This window comes from Gorilla gorilla, chromosome 17 (assembly GCF_029281585.2).
Source record: "Gorilla gorilla gorilla isolate KB3781 chromosome 17, NHGRI_mGorGor1-v2.1_pri, whole genome shotgun sequence".
NCBI lineage: Eukaryota > Metazoa > Chordata > Mammalia > Primates > Hominidae > Gorilla > Gorilla gorilla.
This window is the reverse complement of record NC_073241.2, coordinates 39,094,054-39,117,808: the sequence shown is the minus strand read 5'-3', so window position 1 is coordinate 39,117,808 and position 23,755 is coordinate 39,094,054. Positions and strand designations below refer to the sequence as shown.

Sequence of the window (23,755 nt, the reverse complement as noted above, 5' to 3'; positions counted from 1 at the left end):
CAATAAGCAAGAAAACCATTATAAGCCCTCTTGAGCTGATAATTCAAAAAGTATGCAAATATGTTTTAAAAACTACAATGTGTCTGACAAAAGACAGTGCTGTTAAGTCATCAGCATTGTTACAACACTTACAATGTTGAATGTGGCATTTCAGCAATTTTAAAATCCAACTTTTGCCATTATCTGAAGATACTTGAGAAAGGAAACAAGTCATTCCTATCACATAAACAACTAGACCCCTCTGTTTAGCTGACAAAACACGTGTTTAGTGCTAAGAGTCCAGCACACTTCATTACGTTGTTGGATTGTTTCCTCAATACATCTGCAGAAACCAAGACACACTCCATTCCAAATAAAGATTACCCTGCAGAGAAGAGCATCCTGGTTTTATGAAGTCCTGTTGTAACCATAATGAAAGAGGAAAAGAAACTTCAAAGCCAGGATTGCGTAGCTCTAGGCCAGGAAAAGAGAGTCTAGTTCAGGGCAGGACAACATTCCAGCCCCCACTGACAGCAACTCCGGATCCTCTCTCTGAGCAGTGCCAATTTTTCCAAAGTGTTTAGAGGTCCCTGCCAGCATTGGCTTTCATCAGTTTGATTGTATGAAGTGGCTGAGTGAGTCTGAGATAAGATAGGGCAAGAGAAATACACAGAGAGTCATTCACACCTGCTAACTTGAGGGCTGCCAGGGCAGCTCTAGTGCCCAACGGTAGAGGAAGAATGGTGCCTACCATAAGATGGACAGAGAAGTAGCACGTGACTGTGGTTTTATCCAGAGTGTTGTCAAAGCATGCATAATAATTCCATTTATTTTCCCAAATACGTTAACTTTCAGTCTGTACTTACCCCTAGACCTGCCTTACAAGTAGAACAGTGGGCAGTTCTGTCCATGCCCACCAGAGGCCTGCAGCACAGGTAGCTGAGCCATATGCCCCCCCCGCATAGAGACTGGTTGCTTTGGTTTAAAGTCTCCACCTCACTTTTTTAAAGTCAATATTCCCAGTAGGTTCAACATGAAGTTTTTACTATCACAGTTTTGTTTATTATTTTCCAGAAATCGGTTTTGGTGGTGAGGAATGACCTGTTATTTGCCCAGCATCACTCCCCTCTCTCCTTTCTGTTCAAATGCAAGGACTCACCTCATTGCACTGCGCCAGCCTGAGCACCCATGGCCACAGTGATGACTGTTCCATCTTACTGTCCCCTAGGCCTGGTAGAGGGCACTCCTCACACAGTCCTCTTCCCACCTTTAGTGCCAGTTTCTTGGTCATCTCCCACCATCATTCAAAATACTCCAAGGCCCACGTGATCTGATGAATACCATCAGCAATTTTTTTACTCTGAGAACTACAGAGAAGCTGAACTATCTATGGTTTAAAGAGGATCTCAAGAGCAGGAGCCATGCCTTACATATTTTTTTTTTTTTTTGTATTCCCAGAATCGAGCCATCCTGATAGGCCAGTAAATGTTTATTGAATGAATCAATGAAAGATCAACATCACAATAATAATTTATATTTATTAGATGCTTACTATATGCCAGGTACTGTTACACAGTACCTTAAGTACATTAGTATTTTTTTTAAAGCCCCAGTGACCCTATGAGGTAGTTACTTTTATTGCCTCCATTTTACAGATGAGGAAACAGAGACTGAAATGAATGGAGGAATGAATGAACATACTGGTGTCATTTCCATTGCTGTTGTGTGAACATTTAAGGCAATGCACTGAACTGTTGTGTGCTTACTACAGGCCAGGCCTTACCCAAGACACTGTGGGTACAGCAGGGAATAAGACAGAGAGTGGGAGCTTGTTTTCCTGGAACAAATGGTTTAGTTGGAGGAGAGAGAAGGAGGCAGGAGGCAGATATTACTAACCAAACTCACTAACATGAAAGAATTGAGACAGAGTAAGTCCTGTGGAGATAATGACAGAAGTGTGTTGTGACGGTGAGTGACCAGGATCGGGTGTTTGAGGGGTGCGGAAAGAGGTCCCTGAGTAGGTGACATTTAGGCTGAGATATAGGAGGAAACGCTCATCAGAGCACACAGCCACTGCAAAGAACTTAAAGCAAAAATAGTTGTATCTGAATGTGATGGTTAATACTGAGTGTCAACTTGATTGGATTGAAGGATACGAAGTATTGATCCTGGGTGTGTCTGGGAGGGTGTTGCCAAAAGAGATTACCATTTGAGACAGTGGGCTGGGGAAGGCAGACCCACCCTTAATCTGGTGGGCACAATCTAATCAGCGAATATAAAGAAGGTAGGAAAACGTGACAAGGAGGGACAGGCCTAGTCTCCTAGTCTACATCTTTCTCCTGTGCTGAATGCTTCCTGCCCTCGAACATCAGGCTCCAAGTTCTTCAGTTTCGAGACTCAGACTGGCTCTCCTTGCTCCTCAGCTTGCAGAAAGCCTATTGTGGGACCCTGTGATCATGTAAGTTAATACTTAATAAACTCCCCTTTATATATATATACATATATATGTCATGTATATATATATACATGACATATATATGTATGTGTGTATATATATGTCATGTATATATATACACACATACATATATAGGTATGTATAGATATATACATGACATATATAGGTATATATGATATATATGCATGTGTGTGTGTGTGTGTGTGTGTGTGTGTGTGTGTGTATCCTATTAGTTCTGTTCCTCTAAGAGAACCCTAATACAGATTTTGGTATCAGGAGTGGTTCTAGAGGAACAGAATATTAAAGATGGAGTTCTTTCGTTGGTTTTGGGGTTTCTGGAGTTGGCTGCTTAGTATGATTAGACCTGAAAATGCTAAGGAGTCTACTGCTAACAGTATGCAGAACACTGGTAGTCCTGCGCATGAACTGTTTAGAGAGTTACACAAAATAAATGCATTTGACACTCCTGATTCACCACTCATGACAGGCAAGGAGTTTAGTGACTCTATACCTAATACCTTTAACCATATGTGGAGAACCAAGGAACGTAATAAAGCTGGTTGGTTGCTCCTAAGTTCAGTGGACAAAGTGATGAAAGAAAATGATGAACTCAGGGATTCTGTCTCCAGGCTTCAGAAGCACATACTGAGCCTCAAATCTGCTAAGATTGCCTTGAGTGAGAGTCTTATCTCCTTAGAGAAAGAGCTGAAACTGTGGAAAAACAGACACAAGCTCTTATCATGAGAGTGGCTGACCTGCAACGAAAGATACATGCACAGCCCCGCCAGGTGTCTACTGTTAAAGTGAGGGCGTTGATTGAAAAAGAATGGGACCCTGCAACTTGGAATGGGGATGTGTGGGAGGACCCTGATGAAGCTGAGAACACTGAGTTTGTAAACTCTGATGAAGCTTTTTTGCCAGAAGGAACAGCTTCCCCATCCCCTGTAGCGGCAACATCCCTTCCTGAACCACGCTGCCATCAGCCTTTCCACCTTTGTCTGAGGACATAAACCCTGCGCTGCCTGAGGCAACAGTGATGGCCTCCCCTGAAGCAGTTTCCAGGCAAGATAATGTTGATTCTCCTCAGAAGCCTCCCCCAACACCTCTGTTTGCTTCTAGACCTATAAATAGACTTAAGTCCTGGCAGGTCCCTAAAGGTGAGTTTGAAAGTGTGACCCATGAGGAGGTGTGCTACACTCAAAAAGAACTGTTTGAGTTCTCTAATTTATATAAACAACAATCTGGAGAAGAGGCCTGGGAATGGATATTAAGGGTATGGGATAATAGCGGAAGGAACAAAGAGTTGGATCAGCCTGAATTTATTGATTTGGGTCCACTAAGTAAGGACTCAGCATTTAATGTTGCAGATTCAGGGAGTTAAAAAAGGTTCTAATAGTTTATTTGCTTGGTTGGTTAAAATATGGATTAAAAGATGGCCCACTATGAGCGAGCTGGAAATGCCTGATCTCCCTCAGTTTAATGTAGAGGAAGGGATCCAAAGGCTTAGGGAGATTGGGATGGTGGAGTGGATTAGTCACTTTAGACCTACGCATCCCAGCTGAGAGGGTCCAGAAGATATACCCTTGACCAATGCCTTGTGAAACAGATTTGTGAGGGCAGCACCTGCATCTTTGGAACCACAGTCACTCAACTACAAAACTTAAATACAATGAGAATAATTGGATCCCGAGGTGGCAGGGACCAAGTGGCAGCACTCAACTGTCAAAGGCAAGGTGGGCATAGCTACCATAATGGACAGCAGAGGCAAAGCGGCAATCAGAATAGTCTCACTCGTGTAGAGCTCTGGCATTGGCTAATTAATCATGGTGTTCCTAGAAGTGAAATTGATAGGAAGCCTACTGCATTCTTACTTAAATTATACAAACAGAAAACTTCTAGGTCGAATGAACAAAAGACTAATTTCAATTATAAAAACAGAATCACAGCCCCTCAATCAATTTCCAGACTTGAGCCAGTTTATGGACCCAGAACCCCTTGAATGAAGGGGAGGCTGGGTCCCCTTGAGGAAGAACCCCACTACATTACGGACAATATATGCAGTGAATCTTTCTCCCATTCTTCCCCAAGGAGACCTCCAGCCTTTTACCAGGGTAACTGTGCATTGAGGAAAGGGAAATGATCAGACATTTCAGGGACTACTGGCACTGGCTCTGAGCTGACGTTGGATCCAGGGGACACAAAATGTCATCGTGGTACTTCAGTTAAAGTAGGGGCTTATGGAGGTCAGGTAATTAATGGAGTTTTAGCTCAGGGCTGACTTACAGTGGATCCAGTGGGTCCCCAGCCTCATCCTGTGGTCATTTCCCCAATGCCAGAATGCATAATTGACATAGACATACTCAGCAGCTGGCAGAACCCCCACATTGGCTCCCTGACTAGTAGGGTGAGGGCTACTATGGTGGGAAAGGTCAAATAGAAGCCATTAGAGCTGCCACTACCTAGAAAAATAGTAGGTCAAAAACAATATCAAATCCCTGGAGGGACTGCAGTGATTAGTGCCACCATCAAGGACTTGGAAGATGCAGAGGTGGTGATTCCCACCACATTCCAGTTCAACTCTCCCATTCGGCCTGTGCAGAAGACACATGGATCTTGGAGAATGACAGTGGATTATTGCAAGCTTAACCAAGTGGTAACTCCAACTGCAGCTGCTGTACCAGATGTGGTTTCATTGCTTGAGCAAATTAACACATCTCCTGGTACCTGGTATGCAGCCATTGACTTGGCAAATGCCTTTGTCTCCATTCCTGTCCATATGGCCCACCAGAAGCAATTTGTTTTCAGCTGGCAAGGCCAGCAATATATCTTTACTGTCCTACCTCAGAGGTATATCAAGTCTCCGGCTTTGTGTCATAATCTTATTTGGAGAGACCTTGATAGCTTTTCACTTCCACAAGATATCAAACTGGTCCATTACATTGATGACATTATGCTAACTGGATCCAGTAAGCAAGAAGTAGCAAACACACTGGACTTATTGGAGAGACATTTGTGTGGCAGGAGAGAAGTAAATCCTACTAAACTTCAGGTAAAACTAAATTTTACTTCAGTACAATTTCTAGGGGTCCAGTGGTGTGGGGCCTGTCTAGCTATTCCTTCTAAGGTAAAGGATAAGTTGCTGCATTTGGCTCCTACTACAACCAAGAAAGAGGCACACGGCCTGTTTGGATTTTGGAGGCAACACATTCCTCAACTGAGTGTGTTACTTCAGCCCATTTATCAAGTGACCCAAAAGGCTGCCAGTTTTGAGTGGGGTACAGAACAGGAGAAGGCTCTGCAACAGGTCCAGGCTGCTGTACAAGCTGCTCTGCCACATGGACCATATGATCCAGCAGATCCAATGGTGTCTGAGGTGTCAGTGGCAGATAGGGATGCTGTTTGGAGCCTTTGGCAGGCTCTATAGGTGAATCACAGCAAAGGCCTCTAGGATTTTGGAGCAAGTCCCTGCCACCTTCTGCAGATAACTACTCTCCTTTTGAGAGACAGCTCTTGGCTGACACTGGACTTTGGTGGAAACTGAATGTTTGACTATCGGTCATCAAGTCACCATGCGACGTTAACTGCCTATCATGAACTGGGTGCTTTCTGACCCATCTAGCCATAAAGCATGTCATGCACAACAGCATTCCATCATCAAATGGAAGTGATATATACGTGATCGGGCACGAGCAGGTCCTGAAGGCATGAGTAAGTTACATGAGGAAGTGGCTCGAATGCCTATCATCTCCACCCCTGCTACCCTGTCTTCTCTCCCACAGCCTGCACCGATGGCCTCATGGGGAGTTCCCTACAATCAGGTGACAGAGGCAGAGAAGACTAGGGCCTGGTTCACAGATAGTTCTGCACGATATGCAGGCACCATGTGAACATGGACAGCTGCAGCACTACAGCCCCTTTCTAGGAAATCCTTGAAGGACAGCGGTGAAGGGAAATCTTCCCAGTGGGCAGAACTTCGAGCCATGCACCTGGCTGTGCACGTTGCATGGAAGAAGAAATGGCCAGATATGTGATTATATACTGATTAATGGGATGTAGCCAATGGTTTGGCTGGATGGTCAGGGACTTGGAAGAAGCATGATGGGAAAATTGGTGACAAAGAAACTTGGGGAAGAGGTTTGTGGATGGACCTGAGTGGTCAAAAACTGTGAAGATATTTGTATCCCATGTGAGTGCTCACCAATGGATGACCTCAGTGGAGGAGGAGTTTAATAATGAAGCGGATAGGATGACCCGTTCTGTGGACACCACTCAGCTTCTTTCCCCAGCCACCCAATGGGCCCATGAACAAAGGGGCCATGGTGGCAGGGTTGGAGGTTATACATGGGCTCAGTAACAAGGACTTCCATTGACCAAGGCTGACCTGGCTACAGCCGCTGCTGAGTGCCCAATTTGCCAACAGCAGAGACCAATACTGAGCCCTCGATATGGCACCTTTCCTCAGGGTGATCAGCCAGCTACCTGGTGGCTGGTTGATTATATTGGACCTCTTCCAACATGGAAAGAGGAGAGGTTTGTTCTCACTGGAATAGACACTTACTCTGTATATAGGTTTGCCTGTCGTGCATGCAATGCTTCTGCCAAGACTACCATCCATGGACTCACAGAATGCCTTATCCCCCAAATGGTATTCCACACAGCATTGCCTCTGACCAAGGCACTCACTTTATGGTGAAAGAAGTGTGGCAGCAGGCTCATGCTCATGGAATCCAATGTGGTCTTACTATATTCCCCATCATTCTGAAGCAGGTGGATTGATAGAACGGTGGAATGGCCTTTTGAAGTCACAATTACAACGCCAGCTAGGTAACAGTACTTTGCAGGGCTGGGGCAAAGTTCTCCAGAAGGCCGTGTATGCTCTGAATCAACATCCAATATATGGTACTGTTTCTCTCATAGCCAGGATTCATATGTCTGGGAATCAAGAGGTGGAAGTAGAAGTGGCACCACTCATCATCACCCCTAGTGATCCACTAGCAAAATTTTTGCTTCCTGTTCCCATGACATTACGTTCTGCTGGCCTAGAGGTGTTAGTTCCAGAAGAAGGAGCGCTGCCACCAGTAGACACAATGATTCCATTAAACTGGGAGTTAAGATTGCCACCTGGACACTTTGGGCTCCTCCTACCTTTAAGTCAACAGGCTAAGAAGGGAGTTACAGTGTTGGCTGGGGTGACTGACCCAGAATCACTGGGTCATCTCCAGCATGCATGGAATACAGGAGATCCATTAGGGCGTCTCTTAGTATTACCATGCTCTGTGATTAAGGTCAATGGGAAACTACAACAGCCCAAACCAGGCAGCACTACAAATGACCCAAATCCTTCAGGAATGAAGGTTTGGGTCACTCCACCAGGAAAAAAACCATGATCTGCTGAGATGCTTGCTGAAGGCAAAGAGGATACAGAATGGGTAGTAGAAGAAGGTAGTCATCAATACCATCCATGACCACGTGACCAGCTGCAGAAATAAGGACTGTAATTGTTATGCGTATTTCCTCCTTCTTTTGCTAAAAACATGTTTGTGCATGTATACACTTGTACTCAGAAAATCATTTTATTTCCTTTCTCCTTTATCATGTGACGTAAGATTTACTGACTTCATATCAACATTTAAGTATTGTTAACTTTATGTAATAGTATTTGGGTTGGGGAGTGACACGTTTCCGGTTGTACAAGGGATAGTTGTATTATGGTAGGCATTAATTATGACCTTATTATTGTCTTTACTTGAAGATCTCAGGAAATGTGTATGGGTTCAAGTTGACAAGGGGTAGACTTGTGATGGTTAATATACAGTGTCAACTTGATTGGATTGAAGGATACAAAGAATTGATCCTGGGTGTGTCTGTGTGGGTGTTGCCAAAAGAGATTAACAATTAACATTTGAGTCAGTGGGCTAGGGAAGGCAGATCCACCCTTAATCTGGTGGGCACAATCTAATCAGCTGCCAGTGAATATAAAGCAGGCAGAAAAACGTGAAAAGGAGAGATGGGCCTAACTTCCCAGTCTATATCTTTGTCCTGTGCTGGATGCTTCCTGCCCTCAAATATCAGACTCCAAGTTCTTCAGTTTTGGGAGTTGGACTGGCTCTCCTTGCTCCTCAGCTTGCAGACAGTCTATTGTGGGAACTTGTGATCACGTAAGTTAATACTTAATAAACTCCTCTCTCTATATATATGTGTGTATATATGTATATATATATATATATATATATATACTTAATAAACTCCTATATATATACTTAATAAACTCCTCTCTCTATATATATATACATACACACACACACACATATCATATTAGTCTGTCCGTCTAAGAGAACCTTGACTAATACACTGAGTAACAAAAATAATTCCAGTGTGGTTAGAGGGTGCAAGACCAGGGGCTTTATAGGGCAAGTTAAGGATTTAGGGTTTGCTTTTTAAGTGCAACGAGAAAGTGCTGGAGGGTTTAAGGCAGAGGAATGATATCTGACTTCAGTGTTGAAAAGACCCATGTGACCAGCACGTAGAGAAGGGACATTACAGAGAGATATGAAACAGGAGGACCCTCAGGAGGCCACTGGCCATCCAGTCATGAGGCGGTGGGGGGAATGCAGGATGCTGTGTGACTTACTTTAACTCCCTTGTTGGTTTTCCACTATGCTGCTGCTACACCTGCAAATGTGTGTAGCCTGGTTATTTTCTGGCATTCTACAGCTGCTGGAATATCTAGTTTCTAAGACTGTTTCTTTTTGGCCACTTTGTTTTTCTAAAATAAAGAGTACAAACCAAAGTCCACAAGCACACGTAAGAAAAAGGCAGTCCCAATTGTCCTTCCCTCTCACGGCTGTGACAGTGACCACCCATCAGCGCTGGCTTCATGCTCACACCTGAAAAGTGAGATTTCTGGTCTTCTAAAAAGGCCCTCATCCCAAAATACACTCTTTTATTGTTCTATCTGGTAGTCCAAAATTCTAGATTCTAGAATTTTTCAATGTGTGCTCCCAGGACATTAGTGCCAAGGGTAAGAAATAGGGGTTCTGTGGTCAGATAAGTTTGGAAAACACTGCACGTTGTACTAAACTCTTAGAAATTCACCATTTGCAGTAGACACTAAGCTCTGAACAGTCTTGCCACGTTTTAGCCCAGCATTTCTCAAAAAGACCTAATCATGAAACTCAGTATCTCACTGTCATAAATTACTGAATAAATAAAATAAAAATAAATAAAAATGTTTCCCAACAGGAATTACATCACAAAATTCAAAGTGCTACATGGGAACAAAGAACAAAGCATGATTTGGTGAAGAATGGAGAATCAAAAATCAGTGCTCAAGGAGGATCAGCACTGAACTACAGACACCATGGATAAGCTTTGAACCCTCTCATATTGACCCCCACCCCACCCACGGTGTTGTGTAATTGTTAAGGGGAAAGAAGAAATTAAGTAAGCAAAAAAAAAAAAAAAAATTTTCTTATGTTTCTATTAAGAGATGGAGATGAAGTGCCAAGAATTGGGATGAGGAATACACAGATGGGAATATTTAGAGACTTTCAAAATAAGATTTCAAACATTTTTCAACCTCTCTTTGGGCAAGAGCCAAAACAGAAACCTAGAAAGCAGTAATGTCCAAAGCGATAACGAGATATGGACCAACAAAAACTCAGACATGAGTTCCTTTGACTTTGGAGAAAACAAACGCCAGGGGTATTTTAAGGTAGGAGAAGCTGGGTGAATAAACATCTTGGATGATTGTACGATTCTGGTGGGGAATGTACAAGATCTCACTGCAGGGGTGCAGAAAAAATTGAGCAAAATCAGAGTATCATTTTAAACAGCAACTGAAAGACAAAATCACCAGTGGGCTATTAAATCCACACTTCAAATATGCTCTTTTGAAGAAAATGCATTATATGCATATTCAAAGCTATAAAACATTACAGTTTGGCTCACGTTGCAAACATTGATTGATTGATTGATTGATTGATTGATTGATTGATTTAGATGGAGTCTAGCTCTGTTGCCCAGGCTGGAGTGCAATGGCGTGATCTTGGCTCACTGTAACCTCTGCCTCCCGGGTTCAAGCAATACTCATGCCTCAGTCTACAGAGTTGCTGGGACTACAGGTGCGTGCCATCACACCCAGCTAATTTTTGTATTTTTAGTAGAAACAGGGTTTCACCATGTTGGCCAGGATGGTCTCAACCTCCTGACCTCATGATCCGCCCACCTAGGCCTGCAAAGGTATTTTAAAAAGAGTTTGACTGGGATACTTCTCCTTCCTTGGGAGATTAGCACTGCATTATCAACATAGATCCCAGAACTAGATTCCATTTGCAAATCTGAGTATGGATCTACTGGAATAGATAACCAACTGGTGTCATAAGGATAAGATAATATCTGACATTTGTTTTCTCCTAAGCAATAACTTTGGGAGGATACATCCTTACTCTAAAGATAATTTGCTCAAAAAATTTTGATACCCAATTTAAGAAATGCTTTAGGGACTGTGTCACATCTTTTAAAATAACCTACATGGTGGGAAATTGTTGCACTTTGACGGTGACTTTAATGTTTGAAAACAGCTCAAAATAGTGATAAGTGGAGTCCAGTGAATGAGGCGGGGGCATCCGGCACTGGGTCAGAAATGCAGTGTGGCTCTAAGGTGATGCAATGGCAACCACGATGATGCTTTGCAGCAAAACTGATCATGCTTTGAAAGTTATTGCTAAGAGGTCTGTGGTTGTTAGTGAAAAATCCTAGGAGCTGGAGCCTTCTAGAAAACACTGGCTCACAAGAAACAAAGCCCATTTTATGAGGATTCCTCTTCTCACTGCCTTGTAATCTGACCTTTCATCTTCTCTTGTAACTGAGGATGGGTTGCCAGAGGCTGTGTGCTATAGCAGCCTTGTCTGGCCTGCAATGCAAGCCTGGCTCCAGCTAACAACATTTCCTTGCTTACCAGCTAGACTGATTTTGGGCCCCAAGGCCAACAGGAGTCAGGATTAACTAAGCATGAGCAAGCTCTAATATTTAGTTTGAAAAATATTTAGTTTGGAAACTAGTATTTAGTTTGATGAGAAGAAGGAGAGGGGGTTGAAGAACAGGAAGCTCACACCCCCACAGCTAATGCTGGAGCCATGACAGCAACACCTGCATAGGGAGCCCCAGTGTGAGTCTCTGACCTACACACACCTGAGGTGTTTGTGCAGCCTTCCCTTTCCTTTTATGGATAATAGAATTATCTGAGATCTCATAGTCTACAATGTCCAATGTAATATTGCAACTGATTACATTCAGTATTTTACTCAGTATCTTTTTCTGACTCAAATCTTGTTTATATCGTCCTGTGTTCTTATACGATTGTTTAGCTTCAATTAATAACTATAATGTAGCTTGGTTTTCTTTAAAGGCATGTCTAGTAATAAGCTATGGGTGATGAAGCTCCTTTATTTCTGCAGATACAGAAAGCCAGTTTGAATCTAAACATGCTCACACGTCTTGTTCATGCTATTCCCATCACTGGTGTACACAGTCTGCATGATTCTGTATTAGGAGCAGGTGAGGGAGGATCATCAAAATATTAGAAGCTCAAAGCCTAAACTAGAATGTCTCTCCTTCATAATCAACTGTTTTGTAAAATCCTGAACCACATCTCTAACACAGTAAAAAAAAATTATTGTTCTTAGCAGTTCCTAACCTTTCTTTGAGGGCAAGTCCTAAGTGTATGTACATACGATGGTTATTAAGGAGGCCAGAGCGATTTAGATATAAAAATTCCGGCATGTAGGTTAAAAAGCAGTGATTTATGGCCATACCTTTTAATATTAAAAAAGGCATGTGCAGAAATATTACCCTGAGAATTGTGAAAATATTTCTTAGCCTTGAACACCTCATTCTAGAGATGATGTAATTGAAAAACAGAGAGTTTCTGTAACTTGGCAAAGTCGCATAGCTCGTTATGAACAGGATCCAGATTTGTTCGTTAGACCTTCAAACCAGGGCCCTTTCCAACACGAGTGCTGCCTAGGTTCCCTAGCAGGGGTCCGTGTTCCTGCAGCAATGCCAAAGGCAGTGCTGCCCAGCAGGGACAGTCCAGGGAAAGCAGCAGGAGGGAGATGGCAGGAGGAGGGACGGCCCAACTCTGCCCATCTCTCTAATTCACCTCCATGGTGCTTCAGTTCAAGATTACCAGCTTGCTAAGGGTCTTCATCCTTCTTCCTTTTCCGCACCTGTGGCCAAACTGCTGCCCTAGAGGGTTTGACCACAAGAGAAAACAGATCGATTTGTGTGGTTCCAGGAGAGCTAAAAACATTTTTAAAAATAATATGCATTTCAAGGATGTGACTTAAGTTTTACCATCATCAAATGGGTTTTTCCTTCTCTGTTCCCTGCAAAGCAAGTAAAAGGTGTTAATTGCCATCCTGATACAATTCACATTTATGAAAGTCACAGAGTATATATTAGGCTGTTATAAATTTTATATTCAAAGACTTAAAAACCAATCGCTATAGGAAACTAGACCTAACTCTATTTTCAGACTTCTGAGATGTTCAAAACAAAAATTAGTCAGTGAATGTTTTAGTCAATTGGTAAATATTTCTTCAGTGTTCCTGTGTATTATAGTCCTTGCTGGGTAGCTGAAGTGTAATGATCAGAGGTTATGTTCACAATTTGAAAAACCTACAATCCAAAAGATATAGTGTTTTTTTGTTGTTGTTGTTGTTTCGTTTGTTTGTTTTTTGAGAGCAAGCCTCATTCTGTAGCCCAAGCTGGAGTACGGTGGCACAATCTCAGTTCACTGCAACCTCTGCCTCTGGGGCTCAAGCAATTCTCATGCCTCAGCCTCCCGAGTAGCTGGGACTACAGGCGCGTGCCACCTCACCCAGCTAATTTTTGTATTTTAGTAGAGACGAGGTTTCCCCATGTTGCCCAGGATGGTCTCGAATTCCTAAGCTCAGGTGATCCACCCTCCTCAGCCTCCCAAAGTGCTCAGATTACAGGCGTTGAGCCACCACACCCAGCTCAAAAGATGTTTTGAAATAGCTGCTATCTGTATATTGAGGAGTAAGTTCCGTGCTGGGGATATCAACAAGGACTATACAAGGTCCCTGAACCTACAGACACATAGAAGGCAAGACAGTGCTCCTACAACTGAATATTAATACAACATTCTGTAATGAGTATGCAAAGTGGCGGGTGAGCACAGAAGGAACAAATCCTTCTGCCTGGGAAGGAGAATTAAAGGAGAAAAGATGTCACATTGTTTCAAAGGTAACCATGAACCATAGCACAGAGGCTGTCTGATGTATCTGATTGGGGAGAAGACGGCAAAGACAAGACCATTCTCAACTTTCAACAGGTCATGTTCCAAAGCTTCTCGTAAGCTGATTGGTTCTCTAAATTATCTGCCCATTGAAACTGTGCTGCTCTCGATGAGAAGGAACTCACACTAGCCAATGTTTTACTCATAATCATGCCTAACTTCTGAATCTGGAGCTATTCATAAAAGCAACTATTTATTGAGCATTTACCGTACGTCGGGCACTGCTCGAAGCACTCTATAAGCACTGACATCTAAGGTTTGCAACAATCCTCTGAGCTATGTTCTATTATTACCTTGTTCCAGATGAAATATCTCAAAAACAGGGGTCAAATAATTTGAACAAGGTCACACAGCTGAATGACAGAGCCAAGATCAGTACTCATATAATCTGGCGTTAGAGCTGGGGCTCTTAGTCAAGATGGTACATTTCACCTTGAACATCAGAAACCATATAATGCAAATAAAAGACGGAGGAAGAGAAAGAATTTTTGTATTGTTTCTGGTGTGTAGAGCAGGCCCTGAGAAAGATGTGCTACTTTCTGTGTTGGAAGTCATCTTGATAAGCCCCTAATTGCCCAGTGACATTATGACGCCCTAAAAAATATGTGGGCATCTAGATCATACCTGTACCCACAATGTAAATACTCTCTCTCCCATTTATTTAAAATGTCCATCCCATCCCACCTAGACAATGGGAGCAAATAAGCTATTTGACCTAATATATGGGTAATAAATAGCCATTTTATCTTTCCACAGATATTTACACTTCAAATGAAGACACTTGTTACTCAAAGAAATGGGTTGGGAGAAGTAAAATAAAAATGTAATCAGCAGTGTAATAGGGTCACCGGCCTCCCCTTCCTTTAAGGGTTTCTGGGACTCAAATCTGGGAAGTGATTGAGGGACCGTGACTCTTTCTTTTGGTATGTCAAGATAGACTTCTGTTCACTTGATCTAGAACTCTTCTGCTTATACAGATCAAGTCAGAATTCAGTAGACTGCCCATCGAGTTCTCTTCTAGGGACACCATGACCACCTACCCAATGCCATAGGACTCTCAAGTCAGGCTGTTCAGATTGCTGCTTTGACTCTGCTGTTCTCCATGATGGTCTTTGGTGATCACATGGCCCCCGCCACCTGGGATCCAACCATCCCCAATGCAGTTAAGGACCCCCAGTCAGTGGCAGCAGCTTCCACTGCAATCTCTGACCTGCAGAGAAGAGCAGCCCCAGAGCTCTTCATGGACACCTGAGGCTCCCTTCACAAATTTTTTTCCCCACACTTCTGGTGAAAGTGTGTCCTGTGCACCCTCCCAAGGTGGATGAGCAGATCTTTTATGATAAATCCACTGTAACATCCCAATCTCCCTAAGCCGCTGGATCCCTTCCACTACAGCATACCCAGGTAGCTCTGGCATTTCAACTTCATTTAGTGTAGGCCACCTTTTGGTGCCTGTTTCCGCCACCAACCAAACTGTCAGAGCCCTTTCTAAGCCCTGGAGGTACCACACTGACCAGATCCAATTTCATGTTCCTTGCATCATTATTCCACACCCTAATACCCATTCCCACACACTTTCCTCTAATTTATGTCTAAATTGAGAAAATCATGTTATTTTGGAGTATAGATCTCATGGGTCATACTTTGTGCCTCATCTTTAGACGCCTAGGGACTTGAGTCTAGCTAAGGTCTAGAAACAAAGATGGGTGTTAGCGTAGATCCTCAGAAAAATGTCAGTGGTGTCTGCAAGGCACACTAAGGTACCTTCACCCACAGGAGGCATAGATGATACTGTTACTGCATGCTAATATCCACTCTCTGTCATGGCCACAGACCTACCTTTCCCATTTTAGCTGAGCACATTATCCACCAAAATAAGAATGACATTTCCCAGCTTCCTTTACAGTAAGGTAGGTGGAGAAGATTCCTACACTCAGGCTAACTGGATGTGAGCAGAAGTGATTCCTGCAGCTTCCTGGCTGTACCCATAGAGGGTGGGGAAGGAGTGTTCTTTCTGCATCTCCTACCGCCAGCCTTCAGCTTGATGTGGACATGGTAACAGGCTGTCTTGACCCATGCAGATGAATGCAACCCACGTGGAATAGAAGAGTATGGCTGCGGCCCTGGGAAACTTCATTAAGCAGAGTTAACACACCCGCTCCAATCACCTACATCTTGACTATCAGGGGAGACAGACTAAGTTTATCTTATCTAAGCATCACTATGCTGAGAAACCTACATGGAAAACAGAACTCAAGAAGAACAGAATTGTCTTTGCTTAGAACTGGCTGACGGGGCCTTCTATCAACTGGAGAAAAGAGCCTATTTGCTGCCAGTCAGGACTACAAGCCTGTTGGGCTAATGACCAAGTGGTGTATTTAAGGAAGAATGGCAACAGTGGATTGACTGGTTTGACCAAGGTTAAGGCTGGAATGTAATTGCCCACTGAGAAAAGCCCCAACTACGCTTCTCGGAAGAAGACTCTGGGGGGCTTAGGGTAGGGGAAGGCACATCTAGCACCACACAGGGTAAAGATGGAATGAGGCCAAGAGGCCAGGTTGGAGGCTTGAGGTTCCGCATGCTGCGGGGCACACAGAATGTAGAGCCACGCGACACGTATGTGGACCGAGATGAAAACTTAAGGGCAAAACTTAGAAGTGTGCCCTTGAACGAGGTGCTTGGTGTGGACAGCACTTGCACCCAAGGCAGCAGTAGCACCCACAGTCTCGTCGCAAATGTGCAGGCTAAGGAGCAGACGAACGGCTTGTTCACTTGACTTAGAACTCTTCTGAGCACACCAGAGAAGGCCCCAGGGAGACAGGATGCTTGATGTTGACCAAGTTGAATCTGAAGTGGGGTGGAGAGTTCAGAGTTGGCGACAATACTGAGGCGACAATAACCTGAGTTTGGGTTGCAGAATGAAATCACTCCTGAAGAGAGCAGTGAAGGTCTCAGCAAAAGCTTCCCCCTCCAGGTGACTGGTGAAATGGCCACAGAAAGCCTAAGTAGTTTCTGCAGAACTAACCTCATAGATAGACCAAATCCATTCCTTTTTTATAAAACATATTTATAATTTGCAAGTTCATATACAAAAGGAGTTTAAATATGTCCATCCACAATATCCTAATTTAATGCAGAATTGTGCCCAAACAGTACAGCACAAAAGGGGAATTTAAAAATAGCAAGTCATAATCAGAAAACTTCACCATCCTATATGATAAAGCAAGGCAAATAAAACTTACATGTATATGCTGCAGGTGCAATGAAAACATTTTATAAGCTGGTAACTGTTACATATATTTTCTTTTAAAAACCCAACAACACACTGAAAAAATGCAAAGCTATACGTTGCTCTTAAATTTTAAAAATAATTTAGCTAAATTTTCTATGCCTATTAATTACTAGACAGTTAAGAAATTGTGAAATTATTAGACACTGTGTGTCTGACGGGCTTTTCACGATGTTGAGTATGTACTTCTCATCATTTTGATTTTGCCACGTCCTAGACAGGTCTGGAAGGTCAAGTGGAAGCTCTGAGGAATATGACAAACCTCGACTGACAGCCAAACATTTAAAAAATGTTTTCCAGGCCAGGCGCAGTGGCTCACGCCTGTAATCCCAGTACTCTGGGAGGCCAAGGCAGGAGGATCACTTGAAGTCAGGAGTTCAAAACCAGCCTGGCCAACATGGTGAAACCCCATCTCTACTAAAAATACAAAAAATTAGCGGAGTGGGGTGGTGCACACCTGTAATCCCAGCTACTCGGGAGGCTGAGGCAGAAGAATCGCTTGAACCCCAGAGGTGGAGGTTGCAGTGGGCCGAGATCGCGCCACTGCACTGCAGCCTAGGCATCAGAGTGAGATTATCGCAAAAAAAAAAAAAAAGGACCGGGCACGGTGGCTCACACCTGTAATCCCAGTACTTTGGGAGGCCAAGGTCGGGGGATCATGAGGTCAGGAGATCGAGACCATCCTGGCTAACATGGCGAAACCCCGTCACTACTAAAAATACAAAAAATTAGCCAGGTGTGGTGGCACGCACCTGTAGTCCCAGCTACTCAGGTGGCTGAGACAGGAGAATGGCATGAACCCAGGAGGCGGAGCTTGCAGTGAGCCGAGATCACGCCACTGCACTCCAGCCTGGGCGACAGAGCAAGACTCTGTCTCAAAAAAAAGAAAAAAGAAAAAGAAAAAGTTTTCCAATATTTTTGTTTTTAGCCTCAGTTCAATGGGATTTTTTTTGACTGATTCCATGTCCTCAAGACAACTGTTTAAATCAAAAATCTTATAAGCTGTAACGTTGTAGATTATACACATGGTATCATATTGTTCTTCATCAATTGTTCTTCAATATCCAGATGGCTTATGCTATTCTAAGTTCTCCTGAATATTTATGCAAAAAAGCATATTATACACATCATTACTACGTAACTTCACATACAATTAACTGCTGGTAGCACAAGGACCCAAAAGGAAAATGACATGTTAGAAATAAAATCACATTAAATAAAGGCTACAAAAATGGTGCTGAAAAACAAAAGCAAACGTTAACAGTATTGATCTAGTGAGAACAATATGTAATTGTTCTAAATATTGTTTTTAAGTCCTATTAATCAGAAAAATGCAACTGCAGATTTGGAATATTGAGTAAAACTGGTGAGAAAAATCCTGAGAATTAAAAATCTCTCTCACACACACACACACACACACACACACACACACTCTCTCTCTCTCTCTCTCACACATAATTTGGCTCTAGGAAGGCACTAAGTTGCCTTCCCGTGAATCCCACATCCTCAGATCAGCCTTCCCCTGGCCCATGCTCTTACCTCCTAGTCTGTTAATTTTGACTGAGACATCGCCTGAGCATTCTGGTCTCTGCTCATCTTCATAAAGGTAAGGCAGCGCCTACTGTGTGTCAGGCTTTATACAAGGTGTGCTGTGCACACTATCTCACAACCATGCATGTAATTCTTGAGTGTTAAAAGCGAAACAAAACCATAATAGAATATGTTATTTACCATTTTACAGAAAAAAAAGAGAAACAAACAAAAGGAACTCCACAATCACACAGTGAAGGGCAGAGCCATGAAGTCAATGAGAGTTTAAACTGCCCAGTGGCAACGCCATCCTTCCTCAGAGGTGAAGTCCAAAGCCATCTGCTTATCTCTGACTACGAACAAACACACATCACCCGTAAAGAAACACATACACTTACAAAGCAACAGGATGGACACATAGCTGCAGCACCCACAGCTCAGGAGACAACATGCTCATGCCCATCTGTGTGGATGAAATATTTTATTTTAGAAATAAGCTCTAAATTTCCAATCCTTTCCACTGTTCCTTTTTTCACTTCTGAACTTGATAAATAGTATCTACTTATATAAGGCTGAGAAAGTATGACAGAAAAGCAAGTTACTTTATTAAATGCCTTCCATGAATCCTTTGGCAGCTGCAGCCACCTACCACTGACAGCTACAGCCACCGCAATAGGGGAGGCCAATGCTGATCACATAAACATTAGCTCCATTTGTAATTCTTGGACTGTGTGGAAGTATGATTTCAAAATGATATATATTACACAGGAAAATACATCAGGCTATAAAGAGAAAATTATGATTAGATAGCCATATCTAATATATTTCAAAAATGAGCCCAAATTTTTACTCACACTTTAATCCAACTATCCTTAAAGGAAGTTTTAGAGATTCTTTCTGGATTGGAATATTGTTTTTCAGAGCACTAGTTGATTGGTTGATTCTTGTTTGTGGGACACAGTCCCCTTTTCTGCTCTGCTCTTTCCTAAGCTCTGATTGCCTGTTTTAGGGGATGGGCAGCCATGATCTGTAATCCCCTGTTCCCCCAAGCGAGGCTTCCCCTTTCTTCCCCCTGAAAATATGTAAGTCATTTCTTCCAGGCAAGACATTAGGGAACTCCAGGCAACACTGGGCAAGATGGAATAAATAGTCAGGAATATGAATTAAAAACAAATACACCAGTGCATTCTTGATTGAAAAAATCTCAAATCATATACCTAAAGATGGGTGGTATAGTAGAATCATGTTAAAAGAAACTAAACGTAAAATATTTGTAAAATGTTCAATAATTATCAGTTATAATTATTAGAGATTGCATAATATGGAAAGTCTTTACCTTTTTGTGTATTATGTGTAAGAAAAAAAATCAGATGACTTAGCAACTAGTCACAGATAATTTGGGAGATATTTAAAGTTTTTGGTGGTTATGACTATATGCATATCCATCACTGGATGTTCATTTTGGATGGTAAATAACATATTCTATTATGGTTTTGTTTTGCTTTTAACACTCACGAATCACATAACATCTGCATTGAAGAGGCCTGATTTCACTTATCACTTCTCTTAAAATTTCTCTTACACGGAAAAAGAAAATCTGTAACCATTATATTAAACACAATAGCAGTTAATTTTTAACATCTATCATTAAGTAAAAACACTAGGAATCTCTGTGCAGGAAAATTTCAACATCAGTATTAGAGAAATGAGTTTAAAGGAAAATATGTAAGCTTCTGCAAAGGCTTAGCTTTGAAGGCTGCCTTTTCCAGATATAAAAATAGATGGCTAAAATGTAAAATCGATTCTAATGGCAAGCAGACCTTTGCACTCACTATGCGCAGGAGAGAAACCTGAATATTTGACTTAGTAGCACCTTGGGAGTAGGCAGACCTGAACCCTCCAATAACCTTGGAAATCTCCACTTCTTGCAGAAAAGAATCAAATGCTCAAATAAGGTGGCATATCTGCTCAGCCCTCTTTCATCCCTGTAAGTAAGCATCATGATTAGAAGATGTCAATAATTTTCCAGAATGCAGGTTATCTTTTCTAAGCACCCAACACGTGAGGGGGTCACTAGGGTCAGGTCTCCAGGGAGCTCAAGCTCTCTTCCAGCTAGGGGCCAGTCCACCTCCTCTGCTTTCTCCTGGATGAGGCTTTTCCTAGGGCAGGGGAAAGCAACAGGTTCCAGGCTGAGCAAGGGGGACCACTACCTTCTAACCCCCCACACACTCATACTCACACTCACACATACTCATAACACATGTGCACACTCACACTTATGCACTCAAACTCACATTCAAACTCTTACACAGTCATGCACACACTCGCACACCCAGGTTAGTCTCCCTGAACCCAGAGAGGTGTGGGAGTCCTGAAGAATGAGTTGGACAAAGAAGGCAGCCCCAGAATCTCCTGGGCAGACTCAGCTGTCCCCCAGGGAAGACGCAGTTTGCATGTTGGCCAAGGTTATTATCTTGTCGCCCCTGGAAGCCGAGCTCCTCCCAAAAAGTCCAGGATCAAAGTGGACTCAGGCAGCGGGAGCCCCCAGCCTGCCCTGGGGCACAAGCCAGCCAGCAGGAGGTGAACAGTGTGGGGGCACCACAGAAGAAGCTCGGTGGGGGTCCCAGTGGTGAGAGGCAGGGCTGAATCCAGACCCCAGTCCCCCCACCTCCACCCTGGCTGCGAGTCACCGCCCCAAGCCCCTGTGCCCAGCAACCCAAGCTGGAAGTGCTGTGAGCCAGGCCAGCTCCCCTTGGGAGGGCAGAGTACTACAGCCCTACTGAAGGAGTTTTTAGCATAGGCCACCAGCCTTTAGTAGGACTGACAGGCCCCAACCCCAGCATCCGCGGGGCTTGGAGGCAGGTGAGCTGAGTCCAGGGAGCCCAACCTGCAAGAGCCTATGCTCAGGGCAAGGTCGCAGGCAATCGCTGCTGGCACTTCATTCCGCCACTGGTGCCAAGTCACAGAGTGGACCGAGCTGGCTGCAGGGAACCACCTGCCTAACTCTTCCAACAGTCACAGTGAGCTGCTGTCCCTTGGAGAGCGGGATGGAGGATGGGGAAGAGGGTGTCCATCCTCCAGGAACAGTAGGGAGGAGGACGGTGGATAGAGGGACTGGGAGGGAGCAGAGCGGCCTTTAACCTTAGTGCCACTCCCCAGGACCCCTCCCCGGTCTGCACTGAGGACCATAAATCACGCTTCATGCTAAAAGCCCTTTGTTAACTCGGTCACTAGCTTCCAATTCACAAATAGTAAATGTGCCAGGCACAGTGCCAAGCGCTTAGGATACAGAGATGATCCCTGAGCAGTGACACCCTCTGTGTGTAAGGCACCTGAAGAATCCCTTTCCCAAATCGCTTTTCAAGCTGGCGGGGAGAGAGGTGCATATCCGCTCTGTGGAAGCTTAGCTCTTCATCTATGCGAGTGAGACTAGACCCCTGCAAAATGGAAACTCAAACTGCAAAGTAGAGAACGAGGCCAGCATTCACCCGTGGGTCCCTCCTGCTGCCCCGGGACCCCGCCTGGCCACATCTTCCCTCCACTCGGAGCGCCTTTCTGGGTTTTCCGCTGAGGTTTGTTGAAAAGACGCCTCCCAGATTCTTCACTCACGAAGTGCGTTACCAAAACTCTCCCGGCAACTGTCCTGACCCTCACCAATCACGCTACAGCCCCCATTCGATTGCTTGCACAAAGAAAACATTTAACACAGGTGTGATCAACCTCGGTCAAGATGCAGAGTCATCAACCTCGGTCAAGATGCAAAAAGGTGGCCTTTTCTGCGAAGGCCACGCCCTCTGTAAATACAGTTACTACTTGGTGAAAAGCGCTCTACTTCCTAGCTCTTGTTGGTGAGAGGGAGAGCAAAGAACCAGGGCCCGGCATTCTTACGAGAGGAATTCAATGTCACAGGCACTGCCTGTTTGAGGAGAAGCTCAGAAACGGTCCGACTCCCAGAACGCAGCACCCAGCTGCTTTGCACGCCAGGCCAGTCCTGGGGAAACGGTGCAATGCTTGTCTGGGCGTCGAGGAGGCTCCCTTGCGGTCCTCCCTGAGCCCTTGCCAGTCCCAAGGAGTTCCAACCCTGCTTTCTAACCCTTTAAAATCTGGAGAGGGCGGCCGCTGGGAGGCGGGACTAGGTGTTGGGGGTCTATAGCCTTAGCATCCAGTACTTTTGTAGTAGGGGCTTTTGTGGAGGTTTTAAAAAATAAGTAAGAAACGTCAAGGCACTGTCTCCCTGTACCTCGTCCCTCTTTTTCTTTTTTGAATGACCGGAGTCCTTCACTTCTTCCTTCACGGTTGCTGGGATTTGGGGTCTGGGAGAGATGGCCTCTGGGCCGTCTGGAGGCACAGCATGCTGTGCTTGCAGGGTCACTGGGGCGAGGGGCTCAGGTAGGAGCCTGACTGTACCTACGATGGGGACGCATCCGCCTTCCAGCCATAGCAATGGCCACCCTTAGTACACAAGTCAGTACTCCACGAAAGAAAATCCACGTGTAACTAAATTCAACATAAACAGTTTCCAGCACATGCCCGTCTCGAGCATCCTGTTAAGAGATACCACGATCGCGCGCCCCAGAGTGGGAAGTGAGAGAGCCAGGCTGTGCACCAGGGACAGCGCGCGTCTGACCCCGCTGGCCTCCCGAATCGAACCCCAGAGCACCAGAGCCCTTCACTTTGTTAAGAAGTCCCCCACCCAGGCGCCCCCCTCGTCCTCCTCAAGTGCCCTCGGAAAGCGGACCAGACTCACCTACTGCCAGGCAGATGGGCAGCAGCAGCCTGAAGATGAGCCCGCACACCACTTCTGAGGCCATCGCGTCGGTCCGGCGAGTCGGAGCAGAGGGGCGAGGCTCGAGGGTCCCTAGGGGTGGTGGGACGCAAGGCCCATGCCCGTCTATGGCCTCTCGCCGCCGGCAGCTCGCAGCCACCCGAGCATCGCCTCGGCGCGGGCCGCGACGCTCTCCGCCCCGAGGGCGCGCTCCCGGGGCTCTTGGCCGCCCCTCGCCCACCGGGCTCTGGGTAGCCCCTCACCAGGCTCTTGGCGGCCACCTAGCCCGGCGCCCGGCCCCCTGCGGCCGGCCCATTTAGTGTGAATCCTGGATCCGGCAGCGGCGGCGGCTTCTTCAGGGGTAGCTGATGCCGGGGCCTTGGAGAGGGACGCTTTGGGAGGGTCCTGGGAGGC

The 23,755-nt window shown here is 44.6% G+C and overlaps 1 protein-coding gene across 2 annotated transcripts in view; it reads right to left on the bottom strand.

Moving 5' to 3' along the window:
• PIEZO2 (piezo type mechanosensitive ion channel component 2) overlaps window positions 1-23,423 on the bottom strand; it is a 479,685-nt gene extending 456,262 nt beyond the window's left edge. For both annotated transcript variants that reach the window (XM_055368035.2, XM_031003780.3), the window contains exon 1: window positions 23,324-23,423. In XM_055368035.2, coding sequence (XP_055224010.1) covers window positions 23,324-23,387 — 64 coding nt within the window. In that variant the 5' untranslated portion in view covers window positions 23,388-23,423. The remainder of the gene's footprint in view (window positions 1-23,323) is intronic.
• Window positions 23,424-23,755: the final 332 nt, after the last annotated feature.